This window comes from Ips typographus, linkage group LG1 (genome assembly GCF_016097725.1).
Source record: "Ips typographus isolate SLU linkage group LG1, UJ_Ityp_2.0, whole genome shotgun sequence".
NCBI classification, from domain to species: Eukaryota; Metazoa; Arthropoda; class Insecta; order Coleoptera; family Curculionidae; genus Ips; species Ips typographus.
The window spans coordinates 4,863,830-4,890,381 of NC_138422.1; the positions used below are offsets into that span (position 1 = coordinate 4,863,830).

Sequence of the window (26,552 nt, forward strand, 5' to 3'; positions counted from 1 at the left end):
TGCAGATTACTGGTTTAATTAATTTAGGAAAACTATAAGCACCGTAAAATGGATGTTTTACTTAATTGATGTAAATTAATTTACAAATGAATTAACTATGTGAATCGACATGTTATTTATACGGGTTACAATGTTGTGGCTGGCGCCTTAACTGGAAACTAGTCTGGCTTACTAGATATATCTACTTATGCTGACCAATAAAAGTAGCTAAAAGTTTTAGAAGCGACACTAGACGGAATATTAATCTCGGAAAAAGGGTTGTATCTGGAGTAACCCCACAGTTTTCAATCCTAATGATCTTTTCCAAAATTTAAACTGAATTTTAGAAAACGTAGACAAATGTGTTTTTGTTGATGAATGGATGTTTGATTCTAAAATCTTATACTTATCTGGAACTTAAGTTTAAACTGGCAGCTCACTTTATTTTAGTAATGGATATAATAGTAACAGTTAGAAGAAAGAATCTTTTATACAAAGTTTGTATTGGGTTACTTGATGAAAATTGATACTTTTTGAAAAAAAAGAGAATAAATTAGGTATATTGAATAGATAAATTGCATATCCAAAATACTAGTAAATCGTATTTTTTTATTTATTTTTTTAAATTAGTTCTTAAAATTATATCGTTTTTATATCTACAGGTAAATTATTATTATCTCTGAAAATGCTTAAAGGTAAACCATTACACAAAATTGACTTTGACAACTATGAAAATATATATTTTTGGATATGAATTTTAGACAACCTGTGTAATTGTAATTCCGAAAAGGACAAAAACATCAAGTATAAACTATGTGTTTATTTCTTTTCATTAAGTCATGTGATTAAAAGTTTTACCATCCATCAATCTATTATCAAAATATGTCTTCCACTTACCGTTAAAACGTAATCATCAGGATCGCAAGTATCCAAAACTCGTCTAAATTCGATAGTAGTGTGGGTGTTATTTTGGTCTCCTCTCATCAGAGTGTAGTTATCAATCGCATCTCTAACGGGTGCGCTTCCTTGGCCTTTCAAAGGTCCGTGACAGTCCTGAAATTTAAAATCGATTTAAACGACCGCACTTGCTATCACGATAATGATGATAAGGCAAAAAATTCAACGGAAGGATCATACGCATTCAGAGACAGGAAACCGTTGTTTCTGGCAAACGACGCTATTTACATGAACTGGAACGATTTTGTGTGCACACCTCGTAAAGAAAAAGTCCCCTACGAGACCGGATACAGGAAGTTGGGGAGTAATGTCGGTCTGCGTGGTTTTACACCGCGAACAGCTTTTAATCTTCTTTATTTGGTGGGAATGTTGAGGCAGATGAAACAAGCGCCCTCGATTAACTTCGAATCTTTAATTAACTGCATAATGCAAGCCGCATAAGTAGTCTGAAGTTGGAACAATTTGAATCTAATTGAGGCGCGTTAATGTAAAAGGATAATTTTGCACCGATATTCCCATATTTCAGTAAATTTATTCGAGAAGTAGTTTCTGAGAAATAACTACATTTACCCATCATGTCGAGTAATTTAACTTAACTAATTATTGTTCTAGGCAATAACGAGTTTTATATACTTACATAACTTTTAAGATGTTAATATAGTATCTCGAATATTTAACAAGCGTTGTAAGACGAATTTGGGACACAATGGGACGTACCTTCCCGCATAATGAGAATTTAGAGTTCTTAGTTCTAAATTTAGTTTAGACCCAGAAAATATGATTGGTTGAGCATTTTATGTTCTAGACATATTATGATAAACCGGAAGTTTCACAAACATTTTGTAGCAGCTTTAAGCCAGGTCAGGTTGGTTATTATTATTTTTAGTATTATAATTAAAGTTAAATTTAAATTTTTTAATATCGTGATTGACTATGTCCACTTTGATGTCGGCATGTCCATATCCCATTAATATGACAAAAGTCAGCAACTCCGCAGAAAGTTGGCGCTGAAAGTTGTATTCATCATTATTAAAAGGATATTATTCATTTCTATGGAATACCTTGCTCGTTTATTATTGTAGTGAGGAACGTATACAATACGTAATTAAATTCTATTAATGTAAAATTTAAATGAGCACGCGTTGATTTGTCCAAAGTTATGCTTTAACAAATTAATTAACTAGTTATATTACAGCGAAATCCCAGAAGTAACAGATCATTAATGTGTTATTAGCTGCGGCAAAATGTATACCGTATTTCCAATATGATTGGTTTTGGAACCAAATATTTGAATTTAATTCACCGAACCTATAATAGCATATTATTTTAATCATTATTTCATTCTTTGGCTTTATTACCTCCTCATATTATTGCTTTTACAGTAATGATGGCCGTAAATTTACCGTGACCGCTTATTTACCGGTAAAGTAAAGTAAAATTGGAAAAGTAAAATTCTGTGTGACAGAAAAATGTACCAAATTTAACAATAAATTCCAATTTGACCAGTAAATTTATGAGTATAATTGACATTTACTTGAAAGATATCATCTTCCTGCCATGGCTGTCATTAATTTGAAAATTCATAAATCACTACACTTTTCATCCACCCCCTGTGTACCGTAGTAGCGACACTGACGGACTGTGAAACTTCCAGGGATAAGTTTAGCAATTCTTTGCGAACATTTTGGCTCTCTTTCAAATTTTTTGTACCTTTCACCGTTTCTGACTTATTTAGCACAAACTGGTTTGATGCAACCAATTTTCAAATTAACTGAAATTGTGGTTTAAAATTTGAGCACCTTGTAACTTCATTATTTTTGGGAGTTCAGGGTGGTTCAACCACTTAAAAGGACCGTCTTGAGCTCTTCTTTCCAGAGGTGTAGAGTAAAAAATTCTATCTCCAAAATTGCGTACAGGGTGACAAAAATAGTGAACCACCATATTTTTCTTGCACACCCTGTATACCGGAAACAAAAACGGTCCCGAAAACTAACGTTGTTGTGTTAAGGAGTTGATTAGGGACACTTTTGGTCTCCTGCATTTTTTTCTAAATTTCACCGTTTTTTGAGTTGTTTAGGAAAAACTGGTTTGGTTCAGTCAGGAATAAAATCGTCTCTAAAACCCACTTGTAGTAAGCAAATTATTGTTTTAAGCACATTTTTGGAATCCTCATTAAATATCCTCTCCGATAATCTGAAAAAACACTACAAAATTTGGTACAGTCAGGCAGAAAAACGTTGTCAAAGTTTGAACTGCCAGAAACACAGTATTTGTAATTTACTGGTAAATTTTCTTGGTAAAGTAAAATATTTACTTTACCGGTAATTTACCCATCACTATTTTACAGTCATTTCAACTATACGGGTGTTGCTGCAGTTTCACATTATTTTTACTTGCTATTGTGTTATTTTTTTAGAAAGAGAAAATATATAAACATATAAATCTAATTTGCAGCTGGACTGTAGAAACGTTAATTTATGCTAACCTCGAATTTAATTTCAAATATAAATAAATAGGTGTTTCAAATGATCCGGAATTTAAAAGCCTAATGGCCGTATTTGCCAAACTGATAAGTTTAACAATCTGTTAAGCTCAATGATTTTACATGTGTTCCATAGCAACAAAGAGACAGTTAGAGTTATCAGTTTGATAACATTATTTAATGTTAAAAATATTATTTAGCTCAATCGTTAAAATTCTATTATTCTTTCAATATTTGAACAGCTCAAATAATTTCAACTGAATATTATATTATTTATTGTTTTTTTTTGTTGGTTTTTTAAAAAAATATAGTATCTCTCGTTTTTTGCTTCATCTCGAGATTCTTTTTCCAAACTAAGAAAAATTGATAATAATAGATTTTACTTAATTAAGCGCAAATCCTGCACACGTAGCATAAGTGACAATAATTTGAATAGATGCATCATTAAAGACTGCATATGACACATCTACATTTCATAGTTGCGTTTGACTAATCCTAGTAAAGCTTTTAATTGAGTAAGTGATCATCTTTCCCCTCGAAAGCTTCAATTATTCACTGTTATCCGATAGAATTATGGTTGTCCAGGATCCATTTACGTTTTCATTTGCATTCCACATGTGTGCCGTCGCAATTACCAGTATTTTCACGGGAAACATGCAAATAATAGTCCCGCAACATTTCTATTAGTCCCATGGCTACATTAGCTGAATAGCGAATTGATTTCAAATTGGTGCTGTTGCGTAACGTTTTCTGATAAACCCTTACAGTTGTTGCTAATAAAGCGATTTCGCTATTTAGCTTTTAACACCTGTTCACGAATAAATTACTTACTAATTTTAAGTATTAATTTCCTTTCTACAGAAATCAGGGTAATTATATTTATCATCTCCTCTGAAAGAAAGATTTACCAAGCTAACAAAATGGTATGTTTTCGTGAATTCGCAGAAGTGAAAAGATTATTTTGCTTTCCGCCTCATTCAGCCAACAATTATTGGATTTTGCCGCTAAAGAAATATAAATTGTCTGGTTCGGGCTTTGTAAAGCCGGATTCTCTTCTTTTATTCGAGTTATTGAAACTTCGCTGAAGAAGAAAATAGCCTGTGAGTGAGCCAGCTAGATTTACTCTAGAGTATAGTAAATAAAAATTGTGACGACGACAAACAATATGCTTTAATAAATTTTGTATTTCAGTAGATTCTATTATGTAATACAATATTTATTGTATTTTTTATTTTCTCTTTGCAAACGAAGTTACTAATACAATTTATGTTCTGATTACATCTTAAATCCAAACAGTATTAAATCCGGAGATATCCGAGAAAAACCGAAGAAGTTCTACTTTATTTTTTACCACTTTATTATTGATTGTTTTGGAAAATCAATGGCACCTTCTGGAGGCACTTTTGTATTTTTTGTAGAGGTCAGTGTACCTTGTATCAGAATCATCATAATTACACACTACACATTTTTTTATAACATGGGTCTTTGTGTTTGGAATCGTTACTATCAAGACATCATCTTTTTTTCAATATCATCTAACGTAAGCTTCACGAGTTCCTCCCTGCGACAAGCTCCTGCTGTCCCGAAAATTGTTGCAACTTGTATCACTAAATATACACCATTGGTCGCTAGACAGGAATTTTTCAACTTCTTCTCTTTCGAGAACCTTTAAATTCTTCGGTCTAAATCCGTCATTGGCTTTCTTCAAAAACGCTGTTAGCTTATAGAATTTACGAATGTCTGTTATATGAATGCTTTGTGGTACCGTTCTCTACTCGAACTAAGTGATTGCTTGCATCCGTAGCTTCGTCCATGATTTTTTGAGAAATTTCGTCGTAAAATGAATCTATTTTCAGAATAATAGAACTACAGAACAAGAAACTATCATGCCTTTTAAAAGGTCTGTCTAATTGATGCTTGTTGCTAAATATGTGTAACAAATGTCATACCCTTATTGTTGGATAAACTGGTATGAACCAGCAACACCTACCAATCAATAGTTACTCAAAATAGGGTTCGTTGGGTGATAAAACAAAAGTTTGGATATGACTATTGTTGACCAATCAGATCATACCTATTTTATTATTCACTCCCCACAGCCTACATCCAATAACAATTATACGTTCGTTGAAGACTATTACATAAATGTTTACTTTTCCGCACGTATTTTAGTTTTAAAGTTTCATTTTTTTGCTGACAAAGTTACTCTTTGGCATTTGTGCAAGAAAATATGCAAGTTAAATTAATTAGGACTGTAATTTCTCTGCAAAAATTCTTATTTTACTTTATATGCAAAAATCATGAGTTCATTGGCTTGATTAGCTTATGGTCTCTGTTTCCTCAATCATGATAAAACAGGCATGGTAAAAATTATATAAAAGTACCTATTTGAAGGATGTCCAGTAAATACAATTTCTTGCCCAATCCAAGACACTTAGTAACTATTCTATAATAAGTCTTTTAAGGTAGTTGATTCTTCCTTCATTGTACGAGCAACCAGTCAAAATCTGAAAATATTTCTAGTTCCCCCAATAAGAGTCGTTTTATACTGATGAAATCTCTGGCTGCTAAAATTAAAAACTATTGCTAAGTTGATCATTTTGTAGAATTAAAAGCAAATCAGAAATCAATGGAAAATTACTTCCTAAACTAAAATCATTCCCTAAAAGCGTAAAATGCATTAGTTTAAATCTTTCAAACTACTACTACTGTTTTGCACTTAAATAACCACTTGCATACATATTTACGTGAATTTAACTCGTTTATCTGGTGCTGGTATCAAAGCTATGAATATTCGAGCGTATTTTCCTAGCCATTATTTGTGATTTTACTGCTTGTATATGAACCGAATTAGATTTCAGTTGAAAATAAACTTGTATGTTTGTGTTAGGTGTAATTGTAAATTGATCTCTTATCATGTTTATTTTCACATGTTTATTGTGTGTTAAATCTTTGAAATTTGGAAGTGTGGCCCCCCAAATCAAAGACATAACATCAGAGTGTCTACAAATTGTTAAAGCACGCGTTTTAAACAACATTTCTCAGACTTAATAGTTATTTCCTTTTGTCGACATATGTGGCACGAGCACATGCCCGAGCAGGTGGCACTGGCAGCTGCCACTTGGCCAAGGGGGTAATTTCTCTGGCAAACGGATATTGCAGGGGGAAATAATTCGAGCAAATTCTAGAACGTTTTTAAAAAGGTCCCCTATGGCCTTTTTGCTTAGGTTAATTCAACACAAAGACAAGTTAACGAAGGCCATTGCAAAAATTAAAGGTGGCCAGACAACAGCAATAAAGTGCGGTTTCATGCTTTAAGCGGGACACTAATCTCAATAAAAAGATCTTGCTTGTGAATACTTGTTATTTACAGGGTGTTTCTAAAAGGTCTAAAGCTATGACATATTCCTGACATCCAAATAAGTTCCACCCCGTAATAACATCGAAAGTTAATTTTAATGTGCACAGTTTTAGAGTTGGTTTTTACTTATAACATAAGGTTCATGATATGATCATCTTGGTTGAACTCCTTCTGAAGCCCATCGGGAGTATTTTCATCATAAACTTTTGTAAGATTACTTTGCAATCTACAACGCAGAGCATTCCTTGGATCTCTCAACTTTTTAAACCTTATGTCGCAAAAAGTGTCAATAACTACAACAAACTTGAGTAAACTTTCTAGCATACATTTCTTGATTCCACATAGTTTTCACCAGAATTTCTTTGTACTGAAAACCATTATTTTTCCTCAATCTTGCAAAACTATACACAGATTTTGATAACAAATTTGTAAAACTTTACTGTTAATTAATACTTTTTATCGATCAATAATATCCCAGTCATGAGACACCCAGAATAAGTACTAATGTTTTCAACATTTTCCCTTCTTTTTCAAGTTTTTTCGATAACTAGATGTCACATATCAAGATAAAATCTAAAAGCTTCACTTGACATTTGATTACATACATTGACAACTTATTTGATAGAAACGAGTTACTCATTTATTTTAAAATCCCCACCAATAAAAATAATTGACCGCGTTATCTATTCACATTGTTTAGGTAACTGTTTGTACTTACCATCAACGCCGCTTTTTTGCTATGATCATCCACCCATGCTATGACAATATCTGCACCAGCCATTCCTCCAGTTTGACTGAAACCGATCCCGACATACCCGAGAGTTTTTGCTTCCACTCTGAAAAGGATTTCCTGGTGTCTGGGTTGCCATCTTAACACCACTAAACCATCGTTATCTAAAGCCATAGAATGAGTCCAATCTATGTCGGAAGAAATATCTCGTTTTAATCTTTGTAATCGTTTAAAATCCTTATTGAATTTATTGTTGCTTGAATTGCGTGAAGTTAAGTCCGCTTGATGTAATATGTTGGAGTCAGAGCTGTCATTGGTTTCAAAGTTGTTGACTAGTTGAACATGCCTGACATATTGGTCTAATAGATCTTCAGCTTTGATGGTAACCAGAAAAACCGAAAAGAGTTGAAGCAGGAGGTAGATTTGATGGCGGTTGTAGTAGTAGCTCATTGTGTAGATTAGAGATGAAAAGATAAACTAGGCGTTCATTATAGTCTGTAACAAAAGATACATTAATTGGTATAGTTAGAAGCGACTTGGTATAATCTAGATATAAATCGAGTAGCAAAGCAAAAAAAAAGAAACACACGTATTAAATAACATATATAATTAGGACTTCCTCTCGGTAATAGGAAAAGAACCTGTTCTGTATAAATTAACATCAACTAAATAAGCGAGTTTTTCAGTTTTATACGGAAATGCCTGATAAATATTCCAGTTACTTCTTCACTTCTTTATTAAGACATGACACCTTGGTTGAAAATGATCTGAGACAGTTACAACATTAAAAATGTAATCATTTCGGTCCGTAAATCACCAAAACTAAAATGCATTATACAAAACAACATGTTTGCGTGTTCTGAATAATGAAAATAAACTACCAGACCTTGAAAAATGCCTGCCATCTATCTTATATGTTTTTGGTCATCGTCTAATTACAAATTAATGTTTTTCTTTGCAGAGTAAACAATCTGCAGCTAAATAGTTGGAATTCAAGTTTGATCCTCAAACTGTTGGGCGGATTCTGATTCAGTGTAACCTTAACGAGAATGTGGCTCATTAAAATATCCTTCAGGTAAAATTGAGCCTGTTTTCAGCCAGACCATATTCGGGGTTTGTTGCGATATAATTAGAGATACGGGTTTTTTGGAATTTTAGATTAAATTTTAGATATTAGACTTTAATTAAATTACGTAACGATACTAAATTAATAGTTGCAAGGCGTCATTGTAAAACACGACACTATCACAAGTTAAGAATTAAATATTAAAATAAAGGTTTTAAGCAAAGTTAGTTTTTTTTCTTTTCAACAATTCATTATTATAATTGAACAGCCGTTATAGTCTCGTTTTTTTTAAAATATGCAGAACAAGTTTACGCCAGTCTATCTAATTACTGATGAAAGTATATCAATTGTTTATCGAAAATTTCGTCCTATAAAGAAAAAAGTCCACAACAAATTCATATCAATGACCTTAATCAAAAGTTATTTTTTTTAATAAGATTTTTAATAAGAATGCTTCCTGATTTTAATATCCTATTAGCACTTTGATTTATAATTTCCTACTTCAAAATAACCATCAGCTTAATTTGATGGGAACTGTACAATTTACATCAAAACATCGTTACTGATTTGCATAAATACTAAAAGGTGACTAACACGTGCAAACCCAGTTAGTCAATAAAAAATTACAAGGAAAATAAAACTTTTAGAATTCAACCTATAATGCGGTGTTCAGGTAATAATAGAAAGTCCAATTTTCTTTCATCTTCTCTAGTAGAAATTGGAGTGGTTTTACATTGTGCTGTAAGCTGTAAGCAGAGTATAAACATTTTGATGTCGTTTTATGTCGAATGTTGGAGAAATATACAATTTATTTTTTTACAACCTAGTTAGGTAATTAACCAAAAAGCAACCAATTATATTTGCGTAATTTGCATATAAATATTACTCGCTTTGTGTGACAAGACTTTTTTTCTGTAGAAACCATCCATATTTTTCAAGTATATGTAAAATCTAAATTTTGATTGGAAGCCACCAATGAAATGGAATGGAAATGGTTTAATTCTGCTTAGTCCAATAATACACGACGTACTTTTATTTGAATAAAGTCAAGCTTTGTTCAAATTCAAAGCTGCTTTTTGGCTGCTTTTAAATGTAAATTTTAATTCACCAGAGTAAGTTGTTTAAATGTATTATGAAGTCAATGGAGCAAATAAAACTTCCAATAAATTTTCTCTCATTTTCATTTTACCTGATGAACTGGTAAACTTGAGAATTCAAGATATTGAATACATGGAAAAATTAATTCTGATTAAAATCCAACATTTACAACTGTTGGAGAATTTTACATAAATATTTGTAAAAAATACTTGTCTCTTTGTCCAGATGTTATTGATACAGATCGTTTTTTCATTAAATATCAAAATGGAGTTTGCCACAGAGTTGTAATGGGTATTCACAAAATCTCAAGTATTCCCAAGGAAATAGCGTTGTTTTTGAAATTGGCTGATGTCAAAGAAAATACTGGTTACTGCCTTCGCCGAACCTATGCAACTCTTCTTGTAGATAATGGTGGAGACATTTGCTCATTGAAAAGACACGGTGGTTGGAGTCACAACTGTAGCAGAAGGCTACATTGACGATTCTTTAAGAAATAAAAATGACACAGCAATGAAAATTCTGGATGTAAATGATTGTAATTTAATACCAATGGAGAACAATACCACAGATGATATCAGAGAACCAGTAATTTCAACAAACCCACAACAACAACTTTAAATGTAGACCATGAAGTAAAGGGGCAGGAATTTCATTTATGGCAGAATTGTAAATTTGAAAATTGCTCATTTAAACTGACGGTTCATAGTTCGAATACCGACAAAGAAAATGTGTAGATTATTAGTTACATTTTTCTATTAATTGATATTTTAATTTATGTTAATTGTGTTGTGAATATAAAAAGTTTGTAATGCAAGGAATAATAATGAAATATGGACTATGACTGGAAAAATTTTTGCTTTATTACATAATTATTCTTTGTGGTTTTTTCATATTATGAAAATATTTTGGATGTCCTAATTGGACATGTAACATATATTGCTAATAAAATAAACAAGGTGGTAATTTTTTTAGTACTATTTGAAGTCGTTCTACTATAATTATGTATTAATATTATAAATACTACTGTAAGTAATAAACTTAACGTTCAAAAAGAAAAACAGTCATAAAGAAAAATCTCTCAAGAATTACTAAAAGCGAGTCATTGAATTTGGAGAAACATCCGCTGAAAAATGGGTAACAATTCTGCTGTCCTATACTATTTGACGAGCAGTTTAGTTTTTGTAATTAACGAGTAAAACATGTTATAGTTTTATATGTTAGTTTCAGCTTACGCGTTCTCACGTACGATAATCACTGAAAACATGTTCAGGATGTTCATGTATAATTTAGACTCACATTGAATCAAGAAGAAAATTCATTACATTTTGCTGTAAACCCTTTAAAAGTCAAAGCCAACAGCATTTAAAAAAGGTATCAGTTTAAGCCAATAGTAATTAAGTACTACATGTTAATGGTTGTAGCTGTCAAGTAAAATTAAACCAATTGGCTAAAAATACATTACTGAGGCGCCACGCATTAACTGGACTTTGAGTACCTAATGACTATTTAGATAATTAGGTTTAGCAATATTCTTAGGTTAACCACTTATTTCAAGAGTCAGTTCTTATTTCTAATTATTTCAAAAAAAAAAAAAAAAAATAGTTCTAGTTGATGTGCTCTAACAGGGTGGAAGCGGGGAAAAGGTAACGTGATTGTCTGGACTGGTTGGTTATGCATAGTGGATTTACAATTGTCCAGTTGTTTGGGTTATTTTTCCACTTGGTTTGTAGTTGTACGAGTCTGTCAGTTATTTTAGTCATGTTCGTACGTTCATAGAGAAGTTGGTTAGTTACCAAATTATTTAACAATAAAATGCGCAACTTTGCCTCCATTTAACTAGAGCTCTATCAACTATACTTTCTGCGATAGCAATGTTAATGCATCGAATTTGTAACACCCTGTATAGACACTGACTCTCAACATTAAAATGAAAATTGTGAATATTAATATACCAATTTTGTAGAAACCTTTATTGTTCTGTTATAACGTTGCTTTTAAGATACGATCTTTGTAATGCTGTGTCATACAATTAACATCAATAGACTGGTTTAAATTGAACAGAGCCTACGATTCAGAAAAACAGCAGCAATTTACGTACATAAATGCCGAAAATTGACCATTTCAACAGAAGTTCTTATTACGAATTTATGCCGAAAGCCATCTTTTTCATGCTCGAAAGGATTTGCGTCTGAAATACAGGTAAGTAGGAGTGCATTGCACCTGAAACCTATTGTTTTAAATCCGAGACAGGTTCTGCATCAAATTATGGTGATCAGAGGGGGTATATGAGTCATTATCTTTAACGTGTAGAATGCTTAAATAGGTATTCAAAAAACGGTTAGGCCAAAACGTTTGCTGCATTTCTATATTTGATACTTAACGCTCTAAGAGCACTGATTTAACTCTACAGGAAGGTATCATTTTATCGATTTTCCACGTTTGATCTATTTAAAGTTGTTAGACAATACCGTAGGAAGTTACAGAAAAAGATACCGTAAATGGATTTAAAAGTAGATTGTGTTAATCTGGATCAGTGATTGAGCCAGTCTTGTGAGAAGCTGCTAGTAATGGTTACAAGCAGATTTCATTGCTTTACCTATCTTGTTCCGTTTCTAAGATATTTCATAAACATTTGAAGGGTGCACGGGAAAAACAAGCTAAGTCAAATTTTGAAGTTTTTGAGTACAGCAGTTTTATCTCTAAAATCGTTGTTAACTGGTCACCTATAGGCATTAGAAACATAAATATTTTTATATATATAAAGCAGCATGCTTTTTTATTTAATATAATAATTACAAGGTTTTTGTTGAAGAAGATACAAAAATAGGTCTTGACTTAGCCTGTTTTTCACCAGATTTATATTATAAATATTAAATTCATCAAGCTTAAGTAGCAAACAAGGTAATTCATAAATTAAAATGTATGTCAAAAAATAATTAGTTGAAAACTTGTTGGTTTTTTATTGATAAAAAATTATTAAACTAATTAGTTACTAAAAAGATTGAAAGGTAAGTAGGTCATTCCCGTGTACGCCTATCCTAAAATATGTTCTATTAGACGACGTAGCTCGATTTTCTTCTGACTAAGTTTGGACCCTGTATAGCATCGCTATTGTCTATCAGGTGAAGCTGTTTTCTCAATTTGGCCAAAAATTGACTTAGCTTGTTTTTCCCGTGCACCCTTCATTTGATTTATCAGCATAAAAGTAATATAAACATTAATTACACTGGTCGACAAAAAAAATATTTTTTTTTGTAACAAAAAGCTGAATAGCATAGAATGGTAAAATGGACCAATATGAATTGAAAACAGCAAAAAAAAAACTTGTAGCACGTAAGGTTTTCTTGTTACGTTAAACAAACCACAAGCGTAGAACGGTATTATAATGCATATGTTATTTATCACAAAATATGTTTTACAAGTAATTTAAATCTCTATAGCGACTGTATCTACTTAATAATAAGTTGAAATCTAATAACAATACAAATATTCAAAAAAGTTATTTGAAACACACCAAATAGTTCTATTTTTTTCTTTTGTGTGGGGTGACGTCTTCTCTCTTCAAAAACCAGCAATAGTCACCCATCATGGCTTCATCCCATCGTCCTTGGTACCTTGTTTCCATTGTCCTGATGTCCTGATGGAACCTTTCACCTTGCTCGTCGCTAACAGCGCCCAAATTCTCCGGAAAAAATGATAGACGGGAATGAAGAAAGTGAATTTTTAAAGACATTCGACAACCAAGCAAATTGTAAGATTCCAAAAGTTCCTCAACTATTTGTTCATAATTTTGATCCTTATTGTTACCTAAAAATCCCTTCACCACTCTTACAAATGAGTTCCACGCTCTCAATTCTTCTAAGGTGAGATTTTCCGTGAAATGAACATCTCCCATCAATTTTCTAGTTTGCGGTCCAATAAAAATACCTTCTTTTAATTTGGCGTCACTTAACTGAGGAAACACTTGTCTCAGGTACTTAAATCCTTTACCATCTTTATTCATAGCCTTCACAAAGTTTTTTATCAGTCCGAGTTTTATATGAAGAGGAGGCAAAAGAACATTTTTTGGATCTACAAGAGGCTCATACTTAACATTTTGAGATCCAGGTTGAAATGCACTCCTCTCCGGCCGACCATCAGTGATTTTAGATTAATAGATACCAATACAATGGAAAAACTCTTTTTCTACCTATCTTTTTTTTATCTTTTCTACCGTTTGTTCATCTAGAATTACAAAGTCGTATATGCATATAAACTCCTTTTGGAAGAACGCTCTTTTGTATATAATACTAAAAATATTTAAAAAAAAAACAGTAACTACATATGAATTTACGAATATTTCCTCTTGGTAAATAAGTAATATCCGTTGTGTTAATCCCAAAAAAGCAATTCTTTTTTACAGTTTCATTTTGGCAGTTACGACTTTGTAATTCTAGATGAACGCGTTGTGCCGACTCTGCCGAACACGCCTACCGTCGTATTTTAAGCCGCGCCTAAGTTAAGTTTGATTCAGGCTGTCATTTTTTCACCTGTATTGTCACAGTGTGAACCACCCTTAACTTAATCTTGGCTTAAAGTATGACTGTGCAAATGGGGGTTCGTCATATTTGCTCTGCTCCTTCATGCGGGGCTTCAACTCAAACACGGCTATTACTGGCCAACATCAAAAGGTTTAATGAAGCTATTGAAAAAAGTGGACGTTCTAGGACTTTATGGGATTTTTTTCTATTACTAGAAAGGCATAAGCATTGTGAAATTAATGGTCTGACTGGTGTTACAAAAATTGTGTCGGCCAGTGTTATTATTAAATTCTCAAATCCTGAAAGATTTGTTTATGTAATCTTTTGTTCTCAGTTAGACAATACTACACGACTGAAAAGTTCTGAGACAGAAAATGAAAAAAACCTACAGGGTTCTCCTGGACACCTGGTATGTTTAAAATATTTGAAGATATTTGTCGTTTGCCATTAATTCTATAATTTCAAGCTCCCCTTTTAATTATTTTCAGCAAATCAATGCTGTCAACCACGTCTGTTTCCTTTAAACTTCGTCTTTTTGTTTCTTCTTATACTCTAGTCTGAAAAACTCTCTTGACATAACTTTAAACACCCCGCAAGAAACAAGTCAAAAGAAAAAATATAAATTAACTCAAAAGCCCGGAATGCTTTAAGATGGTCGTTTAATTCGACTCGGGCCAGGCATCTCCAAGACGAATTTCCCCACTTTATTTGTGGTAATCCGAAATAAGAAAAGTCGCATTTTTCTCTCCCCAATCGCACACAATTCTAAAAGAATACTAAGATCCGTAGATACGGTCGAAGAGAAAAATTAACTAACTAAATAGGGCTTGCTTTACTTTAAGACATCTGCGAGCGGTTGGAAACGTTTTATTGGTGGGAACAATGCGATTAAAAAGTTCCATCTGAATGAACTTCTCGGTTGTCAGTCTGCACTTTGCACCAGCTCTGATGTAATTAGTTTGCTTTGTTTTCATTAATCAGGGAGTACAGATTTTGAACTATATTTTACTTTGTAGCAGTCCTGAGACTTTATTAGTATTTACCTTGACTCTATGGGTTATGTGGGTACAATCTCGGATAAAGCCAAACATTGATTTATTTGAACAAAATAGACTACAGTATCGCTTAGCCATTAATCAGACAGATTAAAGCCGTCTGAAAATATGTATCTGAAAATATATCCTGGATAAAAAATTTGATGCATACAACTGCTAAGTAATATTTTTCAATTCTTTAAGAGTTGATTAATTGCTGCTACAGTGGCGGCTGGTGACAATTTTCCATGAAAATTGGTCGACAAAAGGGACTAGTTGACTGCAAAACGCCCAAAATGTTGGCTTTGAACTGCTATTTCACTTCGTGCTAACCGTGAGATGATTGAAAATAAACAGTGTCCGAAAAACAAAAAAAAACAGTCAAATTTGACACAAACTTGACCGTTTCTCAAACAAATTTTGCTCTGCCAGTATTGACCGAAACCAGGAAGAAAAGCGAAGTCGTTGAGGAGAATTGGAAAGAAATCAAGGAAGCGGTCGTCACGGAAGCCGCCAAGAACACAATAGGCCCCAAACCAAAGGAAAACAAAAGAGAATGGTTTGACAAGGATTGCAAAAAAGCCATAAACGACAAGAACGAAGCATATGCTACATACATAGAAATACGATGATGCTAGAAAAATACAAAAGTTGCAAATAAATATATTCAAGAAAGGTTTCCAGCCAAGCACTAGCCTATGTCGAGATGAGACAGGACAAATCATCGGAAACGAAACAGAAATACAAGGGAAGTGGAAACAATATTTCGAGGAACTCCTAAAGCCAAGCAGCAACCAGAACCCAACCAACAAAGACAGCACTCGAACTCACAGCAGACGAACGAGAGAACAACGACCCCCCAACCGAAGAAGAGGTGAGAAAAGCAATCAAGTCACTAAACAACAACAAATCACCAGGTATGGACAACATTCCGTCAGAATTAATAAAATATGGAGGACCACAACTAGCGAAAGCGGGAACAGACTTAATCAACGAAATATGGAGAACCGAAAAAATGCCGAACGAACTACCGCCAAATACAGAAAAAACTGATAGTCATTCCCTAGTTCTACATTTTTTAAGGCGGATGCAAAAATCATTAGAACGTTAAATTATCAAATGGTGTATACAATAAAAAACCTCTACATTTCGTAAAATTAACATGGCAACCGATCAAGTGAAACTCCCCCCTTAAGAGAAAAAAAGTTATCGTAAAAGTATTCAATAGAAAAGTTCCTATTTTACTCTAGCACGTCTAAAACTATAAAGAAGTATTTAAATAAAATGAAAGAAATTATCATTAATCCTCTATGGATTTTTAAGTGAAAAGTTTGTGCCTCCGAATGAATAGAGTGCGCTTTGTGTCTATCCATCCGTCAGTATTAACCGAATCAATTGTTCTTTTGTCCCCATTCTAGCTGACAATTTGATTTTTGGCTTGATATTTTCATCCAATGCCAGTTTAGTACTGAAAGCGGAATTAAAATTGAATTTTTAAACGTAAAATTAACATCATACCTGATATGATTTATTATTAATACAACGTCAAATATTTGGGCTTCGCTTCTAAATCTCTAGTCAACGATTTCAAACATTTTACTGCTCAGAGATGATCCAGGGAAAAATTCTATTTTTATGAATTTACATGCAAAGTCAACATCCGGCTTCAGCAGCTTTAAAACGACAGCAGGCTGTGATAAGCTCTTTGGCTAAGCACAAGAGCAACGGTGCATTTCTGTCTGGAATAAATTGATATAAATTGGGAAAATATTGGTAAGCTCACCGTCTTTTATACGATATAAAAGCTTCTGCTTTAGCTTCTCCGAAACCCCTAATTTATTGTTCTGGGTTGCAATGCCATAACAATATCCATGCTGTTTTACTAAGAAACGATTAGAAGTCTAGTTAATAATCGTTGCAGTGACTTGGTAAGTAATTTAATCAAATTCTCATAAACTAATTATTTTACCTACGACCATCATTGTAAGTATACCCTGATTATTATAACTTTAGTTGCACGTCATGAAGGTGAAAATGGGCGGCGTTGTCAATGTTATAAAAAACGAACCAAAATTGAAGAATATGATTTTACTTTCAAATGTTACATCTAATGGCAGAACTGTGTTTGTTTACATTTTGAATTGCATTTGCAGAAAGGACTGAGTTTAGTTTAAGCGTCTTTACGAGACTCTGAGTTTAGGGTTTTCAGATCTAATGTGTTTTACTCGGCATTTGTGTAGAAACTTTGAGTAATAATGGAGATATGTTTATTTGCGTAGATTTTCAAGTACGGGCTTAACAATTCAATGTTTTTTTATTGGTTGAAATTGATTACCCCGATTCACAAAAAAGAAAACAAAGAAGATTTTTCTAACTATAGGTGTATAGTATATCTGTTACCAGTACAATGAGCTATAGTAAAGTTCTCAGCAACTTTATAGAGGAAGAGTACAGTCTTCTGGAAATTGAAGCACAAGCTGATTTTCGAGCCGGCCTCTCTTGTCTGGACCACATATTTAGCCTTGTCCAACTAAATAAAAAGAAAGTTACCAGGAACAGAGAGACGTATCTTCTGTTTGTCGATCTTACAAAAGCATACGACACCGTATGCGTTCAAAAACTATGGCAAGTACTAGAGAGGTCCCGAATTAATCTCACGTTAATAGCTGCGGTCAGACCCTTCTACATCTAAGATCAAATTGAAAAACAAAATCTCAGACAGCTTTCCAGTTACGAAGGGCCTAAGGCAGGGCTGTTGTCTCTCTCCCACACTATTTAAAATCTATCTGAACGAAGCTTTGAGGCGATGGAGAAGATCATGTAGTGGGATGGGCATACAAATAAGTGATGATAGATGATCAGCTTGTTATCGCACAAGACAGAGAGGACTAAGAGTATATGACAAGAAAGCTATTAAAAGCATACGAAAAATGGGGGCTGTCGGTAAACCGTTCCAAAACCAATTATCTATGTATTGGAGACGACAGAGATGACCTTCACCCACAAGAAAACGAAACGATAAGCTGCTGTACTGAATACCTGGGGACAAAAATTGATAACGTAGGTCGTACAGAGAAAGAAATAGAGAAACTGAATTATAAAAGGGAAGAAGGTGATAGGCTGCCTGAACTCGATCCTGTGGTCTAAATGTATCTCTCGAGAAAAGAAGCACCTCTTTGGAAAAACGGAAGACCCAGAGACCCAAGGCGACATGGACCGTAGGAATAGAGAAAGCTATATCGGAATGAAACCTACAACCAGGGGACTGGGAAGAAGTCTCTTCTGGCTGGAGGCTAGAAACCGGAAGGCGCAGGACGCTATGAAACCGGCTATATTTATTGGTTGAATAAGCTTACTCATGCTAGATGCTAAATGCTAGACGGTCTAATAGAATAAAGTTGTTTGGAGCCAGTATTCGATGGTTTTGGCCTATCAGACATTGCGCACTATTGCCAACATACTCGTATTTTAAGTTGCGTAATTTAAATTTCCGTATCTATGCAATGTTATTGTCCAGTAAGGGTGGCATCACATGTGTTATGACGTGCAACTAAACTTATAATAATCAGGGTATATTTTTGTACGACTTGTCTAATTTTGAGTGATTACAGCATCTGTTTTGAAGGCGGGAAGGACTAGTTCCTGTCTAGTTTCTGGTTTGTTCACCCGGTGTATTGTATACTAGTGAATCATTTTAATATTGAGGATAAAAAATTATGAAACGTCGCATATGTATTCAAGTAATTTTTGGTTTATACACTCGTAGAGTAAGTAAAAGGTGATCCAAATATTAGTTTTATTGATACGTGTCATATTACACATGTATTGTTGCTGTTTTCAATTGTTCAAGCATATACATAATAAAGTGAATTCTCTCATAAAAAAGCAATAAAATAGTTTCATACAAATTAGAACTGCTACAACAACCGTCTGATTATAATAGCTATAGCCTCTGTCTGATAAACAGAGCAGTTTTGTCAATAAATTACGAAATCACTAAAAGAAAACTATACTTCTCTGAATTATACTAGAACCGATGTTAATAAAAGCAATCCCGTACATTTGAGTTGATTTAAACTAGCAGTGTAGGTAATTGAGGTAGGGTTCGTTATGAAAAGTTATTCAAACAAATTCTGTTTCAAGAGCCTTTGACATTGTTTGAATTGTATATCAATTCAGCCGGCGCTACTCATATTTCAGCCAACATACAATGAGGAAGTGGATTGAATTTTAATAAAATTGCCAATCATAAATTTACTACTAATCGACTTTTCTTTTAATTTCTAACATTGTTCTGTATATTGGCTGCTTGAAAATTTTACGTTACGTTATGATCGTATTGCAGCAGATTGCCTTTAACTATGTAAACTTACGTTGAACTTTCTTGAAAATTATTTTGCTAAACTACAGTTTAGAGTGGTATAAAACAAAGGGAACTAAAATTCACTTACCCGATCAAAACCACAAGAAATTCTTGAGTAATCCAATAAAAAAAATGGTTCACACACAAGAAAAAAAACGCGAACAATAACGAAATCATTCCCGAAACTTTATCCTTGATCCTTCTCGGCCGGTTGCCCGTACGATTTTAATGGTTGCATGTGATGGTCTGGTACCCAAGAGCCGGGCCGGGGGCAACCCTCTTCCTTTCCTTCATGCACATCATCAATCGCCGCACACCGGCTACCTACAGATGGTTTTCAATGGGCTGGCATACGCTGGTTGCACCATAAACGCGTCGATTATACCATAAATTGGTATAGAAGCTGCAGAAGGAACATATAGGTATAGTATTTTTTTGGTAAGTATATACTATAAAACTAATTGATGCTGAAGATTTGTATCAATTGTTGAATTAAGTAATGTATGGATGTTTGTAACCGAATAAGTATGTCAAACAAATAGAAGATCATAATTATTATATATCACTAATTATTAACCTACATGTCACCAAAGGCCCTGATGCACATTTTTGTTAAAAAACCTAAAATAAGACAGCTTATGGAAGTATCTCAATTAAAAAGTTGTTTTTTCTGTTATACCTACCCATATACAAAAACTTTTGCCACCCTACTGATAATTTGACTGTGTAACTCCATATTCTGTCCTAGAAGGGGTTTCTCAGAGGTTTTATAGCCAGTTTGATTAAGATTCTTCACAGTCAGATAAAATTATGAGATTTGAGTCAGATATCAACACTGAATCACATTACGTTTTAGTTACAACTTTTAGTTTTTCTTTTAGTTAGTTTTAGACTGATAAAGACCCTCACTGTTGATAATCCATGAAGTTAAGCACATTGTAGCTAAATCACATCACTTTTGAAGGAAGTATTTAGCTTCTTTGTGGTTGTCCCTGTACAGTAAGGAAACTTATCTTCAAAGATCTGACACAATTGGTTACCGGTTTGGAAGTGTACAGGGTCAGTCACAAAGTATATCAACTTTCAAATTCAAACCTAAAGCGTTGTATTTTCAATACATGTATGTTATGTATTTTCAATACAACGCTTGCTACGTTCAAGGATTGCATATACTTCATGAAAGATTGTGGTCACCCACCCAACGAACAAGATGCTCTCTTGTTGCTGTCTTGTCGGTACAAGACGGTATCTTATATACTTTTCGAGATATTTGGTCTTGAAAGTAGCGGTTTGTCGCGTGCCGTTCAACCTATTGTGTAATTCTTAAAATAACTCAGATTCTTATGATGGAACTATTGAATTAGGTTTTACCTTTATATTTTTTTAGGGAACGAAATTTCTATGCAGTCTCAATATTTTCTCACCTGTATGCAATGTCGCGATTAACAGGTAACCAACAGTATTATTCTTAATGTTATCAAGAAGTAAACAAACTTGGTGCACCGAAGGGAAGGTGCATTCGACGACAAATAGCACAATTATTGTTACACAATATGTACTATACCATACGATAACAGTTACACAATATTTACCATAAATACTATTTGAAGTTTTTTATAGTTTAACTTTCGATTGTAATTTTGTAAAGGTGGTAATAGGTTCGTTTTGCACATTTGTCAAAATCCAGTTCGATCGTTTCCTTTTATTTAAAAATGTCTATTGCTATTGTGCTAAAGTAAATACTATCAAAAAACTAAAAAAATAGGAATTTTAAGAGTTTCTACTTACCGGTTGCCATGTTAATTTTGCGCAATGAAGAGGTTTTTTATTTTATAAACTATTTGGTAAACCAACCTTCTAATAATTTGAGTTTTGGCTCTCTTCTGCTTTGAGAAAACATGAAGCTAAAAAATTACTCAGTTTCTTCTGTTTTTGGCCCTAAAATTAAAAAAAATCATATTCGGCTAGTAACTTTCCGTTTGTATGCGGCGTTTCTGCTTATAAAGATTTTTAGAAAATTAAGGAACAAAATTCAAAAAACTGAGATAGTCATATCCTAGAATAGGTACTTACTTGATTACTATACCAAAACTCCATCTTGTAGATGCAATGTCAACTTCATGGTGTATTCTGTAATTTTTAAGCTGGATATTCCAGAGAATTTATTTTTTTATTTATAGAAAAGTGTATGGTCATACACGCTCAAAACTAGTATGTATAAATATTACAGAATGAGATTTATGATTATTGCTGCCAACTTATGATAATAACAGACCATAGTAAAACTCTTATTTTTTGGTTCTGATACTACACCCTAAGTGTCCCTTATCTGTCTTGTAGTGACGTCAGTTTTCAATTCATTCATTGATGTCAAACGCCTTGAATGAGTTTGATATATTAGTTTTATTTAACCGCGTTGGTACATTTACACCATACGTAGAACACTCGCTATTTTTTTCCAACAAATATATCAAAGATAGCCAGTGAATATAATATTATTGTAAACACAAAAGTACAAAACTTTAAAAATCACGTCAAACTTCAGAAAAGTATACGTCTTAAATCGGGAAGAACACTTAATTTCATTAAAATAACGAGTAAATTCAACAGTAGGAAGTACTATTATAGGCTTACATTTCTCAGTCACCATAAACTTATAATTAGCACCCATATATCAAGTAAAATATATATCGCAAATGTAGAGTTGCTAGAGACCTTCCTTCAAATAATGTTTGTTTAGTACTCTTGACACGTTAATGGCCCATATTTGAGAGATGATTTACGTCCTAACTCTAAAGGAACTGTTAAAATAATGGAAAGCGACTACCGGCTTTAGAATTAAAAGCTTTTAGCTCAGATAACTTGTCACTTAGACAACTATATAAAGCCAAGTCTGGTAAACAACATCTCATATTATTATTTTCACCGGATTTAGTTGGACAGAGTCCAACATGTAGGGTGCAACCAACGTCACCCCGCGTTACGAGTTTTATATCCGTTTAATTCATAACTACCGTGCTCAGGAAATCAAAGTCGTGTGAACTGCATTTTGTATGAAAATGATTACCCAACAGTTGACGCCATCGTTGTCTGTCTAACCACACATCAGATCGATCTGAAACCGGTTTTTTTTGTGTGCAAAAATTATAAATCTAGACTAGTTTCTGATATAGTCTGATTGCCCATTAAAACTTGCAGTCGGTTTTTAAAAGAACAATTTCACTAGAGACTCGCCTGAATTGATACTTCAAATTAACGATTTAATTATACTTTCATTAGGTTAAATTAATTTTCTTTAAGTTAAAGTTAAACATTTGTACATGGCGTACTATACTTGAAATTTACACTAAACTAAAATAAATTTGTTTTATAAGTTAAGTTTCTCTTATGCCAGAATTTTACCTTTAAATTAACAATTAACTCTCATTAAAGTTAAATCAATTTTCTTACAGTTCAAGGTGTCAAATCATGGAGATAATTTAAAAATGTTTCAAATATTGAAAGCATGATACCTATACAGGGCTCCATTGCCAACTTTTTTAATAGTGAAAATAGAAAATTGTTTAAATTAGCAAACTTGTGGCATTTTTTGCACCAAAAAGGCAAAAACGCATAAACAATTGAACATCGCGTTTTTGACTTATTTCAGAAAATGTTATTTTTTTAAATGGAATGGCCTATACATTTTTAGCCACATAGTAGATCATAATTTTCTCAATAAAACAGTTCCTATGAGCATAAGTCATAAAACTTGATCTAACCAAGGTATCGGTATGGCATTTTAACATTTAATACTTTATGTACGGGCAAATATTAAATTATGCCGTATGCGTTTGAAGTTAACTATTTGACATTAACAACGTCTAACGCCTTTTAAGTGAGCGCAAAAAATGCCACAAGTTTGCTAATTTAAACAATTTTCTATTTTCAATAATAAAAAAGTTGGCAATGGTGCGCATTTAATTTAGAACACCCTGTATACAGGGTCAGTCAGGGTTAAACGCCCAAACATATACCATGCTAAACAATTGGATTTTAAGTAGAAAGTTGTTATAAAGTTGTGTCCGAAAAGGTGTTGTTACCGAGATACAGGGTGATAAAATTTCAGATTTCAGACAGACTTTATTCATTCTTAACATAGCAACGTAATTTGTCTACATACACTACTCTTTAGGATCTCCACAATTACATTGTAGTAAAAATGTAGAAGGTGATACTTTTTCAGAGGTCTTTTTTTATTAGTAAACGTTTTTTTTAAATTTTTTATTAGTAAACGTGGCCAAGGGAAAATGGTGGAAATTTAAATGGAAAGGTATAGTAAAAATCTCATAAAAGTAATCCCCTATTCTCTACGAAGAATTTTCCTATTTAACTTTTTTTTCTATCTCTTCAAATAAAGTGGTAGGAGTAGTCCAAAGTTTGCTTTAAAAGAAATTAAATATCTCGAAAACGGCTAATCGTAGAAACTTCGTTTTTGCGGCATTTTCTGTCCTGTAGAGTGTCCCAAAACACTGTTCCATTTAATTTTCGGTCTTTTCGATAGAGGACGTTTATTTAGTCAAAACTGATTAGTTTGCAACAGATTTACTGGAAGTTAGCTGATTATTTCCATTCATTTAGTATATTTACGAACGGTAAATTCTGACCCTATAAGTACAGACTCACAGAGTTTATGCCTAATTTATACAGCAAATTAAAACAAAATAAAAAAATAAAATACGAAATTTGTGGAGGGTTCATAGTCAAAATAATATAAGAGTTTGAGTTTTGTTCACACACATTCTCAACTTAACCGTATCGTGGAGAAAGATTACAAATTATCTATAATCATAATCAACATAGTCTATAAAATTAAAAATTAGATTTTTGTGTAATAATATAATAAAATTTGATAAAGTAAAAGTAAAAATATTTGAACTGTACACAGTTGCTTAATCAAATTTAGGCAGTTCTCTGGGTGTCCGGAGTAGTGACATATCGTCAAAAGTAACTTTTCAGGAGAGCAAAATAAATATTTGTCTTACAACATTTTTGGAATAACAAACGTGATTATCAAAATGTAGTTTAAATATTGAAGACAACTGTAATAGCTGAAATTATAAGATTCAGTTCACGTGACGTTAATAATGCAATTTTGAGCTTGCTACACACAGTTGACAACTGTCAGAAACAGTCACGTGACATTCAAAATTCAGTTTAAACTTTGAAAAAATTGGTAAACTAAATTGAACCAGTTGTAAAAACTGAAATTGTAAGAGATACCACAGGATATTAATAATGCAATTTTAAGCTTGCAACACTGTACACTGTAATATTAATTATAATTCAATTGTTTTAGTACCCATGGCAACAACGCAGTTAAAACCAAAAATGGCAAAATAGTACGTCTTTCATGTTTGCGGTTTAAAATTAAAAATTGTTCAATCACAAAACGCGGTGTTTTCAGGTGATTTATATCAAAACCGAAGAGAATTTTTAATATGGGCAGGTGTTTGGGTCGGTATCGCCGGTACTGGGACTGTTATGTGGTTTTTTTAACCCTTGCAGCTGGACCAAAAGCTGCCGAATTAAACCCAAAATTGACTCGGTTAAAAAATGATTGTTATTAATATTCAATTTATGAAATTGATTTTATTCAAGTGACTATGCACTTTTGAATGATTATTTAATATACAAGAAGTTGGCAAAGAATTCAATTTAAATTTTATATCAAGTATTGTTGTGTGACTGAAAAAGGTTGCATTAAGCTACTAACCGCTCCTAATATGTACAATATCTACTTAATATTATATTAGGAGGACCGGAAAGAGGTCTAAATATTTTTTATATAAAATCCTAACAAAGAAAAATTATCCATTTTTAATTGAATCAAATATAAAGGAGTCTCATTATTATAAACCTTTTCACATTTTGTCCAAATTTTCAACCCTGGATCAACAACACATTATGGCATTTTATGTTATCACCGTTACATGCAAATTTAACCTGGTAAAAAATGCATCAATTATAGTAAAGAGGTACTTCCTTACGTAACATATTCATTCAATGTTTCACTATCGGATTTAAGTTTATTCAGATCGCTTTATTACTTCCAAGTGACAAAAAATTTGCATGGAAGGATGGTCTCGAGGATGATCTCTATAATACTCTATCCGTATATTTTGGTTAAACTTTAATTGATTTTTATTGGAGTGAAACATTTGCACACTAGTTACAAAAGGTTAAAAATAATAAGTAAACTTTTTTAAAATTAAAATCTCTAAAACTATTGAGTTGCCATTTAATGTGAAAGACGTGTTTAATTTTAGGTCCTCTTAAAAGAGGAAGTTTACTCTGTTGCATGTTAATTGTCTTTTCTATTTTATTCACCATTTGGTAACCTAACCATTTGGTTCTAAGGGTTTGTTACTACCTCCACTGCGTATTTACTCGAAAAAGTGAATCACAACTATGCACAATTGCATATTGAAATCAAACAAGTAGAACACTGTCGCTATTTATGTACCAAGGGCTTTAGAGAGAACATGATAAAATACTAGGTATTCCATTTGAATAAAATGCAATTTTTAATTTCTTCTTCTTTGATTTACTTTTTCTGTATTTGGAACAACCGGTACATCTTGAAAATATTTTTTAATATAATATATTTTTTTTGTCCCAATCCAGTCTTCTGAATACGTCCTCCAATGCAAGGGTAAATAACTTAGGGGATACTGTGTCTCCTTGTCGGACGCCTCTGTTAATTGGTATTCGATTGGTTGTTACATCTTCTTTTTATTTACTGCACTTTAACTGTGATGGTCGCCTCTTTGTATACAAAGAGGCGAATGGATACTGCTGGACATTATTTCAAAATTTTTCTTCACCTCCAATTCTATTCTAACGGTGACACTCTGCCAGTTAGTTTGATTGACATGTTAGGCAACTAACATAATTGTGTATTGTTGCCGGATAATGTTTAC

The 26,552-nt window shown here is 32.9% G+C and overlaps 1 protein-coding gene across 1 annotated transcript in view; it reads right to left on the minus strand.

Moving 5' to 3' along the window:
* The window catches only part of LOC145732932 (MOXD1 homolog 1), a 31,817-nt gene extending 11,914 nt beyond the window's left edge, over nucleotides 1–19,903 (minus strand). Inside the window, exons 1-3 of the mRNA XM_081985488.1 lie at nucleotides 19,679–19,903; nucleotides 7,498–8,004; nucleotides 877–1,032 (exon numbers count right to left, since the gene is read on the minus strand). Coding sequence (XP_081841614.1) covers nucleotides 877–1,032; nucleotides 7,498–7,959 — 618 coding nt within the window. The 5' untranslated portion in view covers nucleotides 7,960–8,004; nucleotides 19,679–19,903. The remainder of the gene's footprint in view (nucleotides 1–876; nucleotides 1,033–7,497; nucleotides 8,005–19,678) is intronic.
* Nucleotides 19,904–26,552: the final 6,649 nt, after the last annotated feature.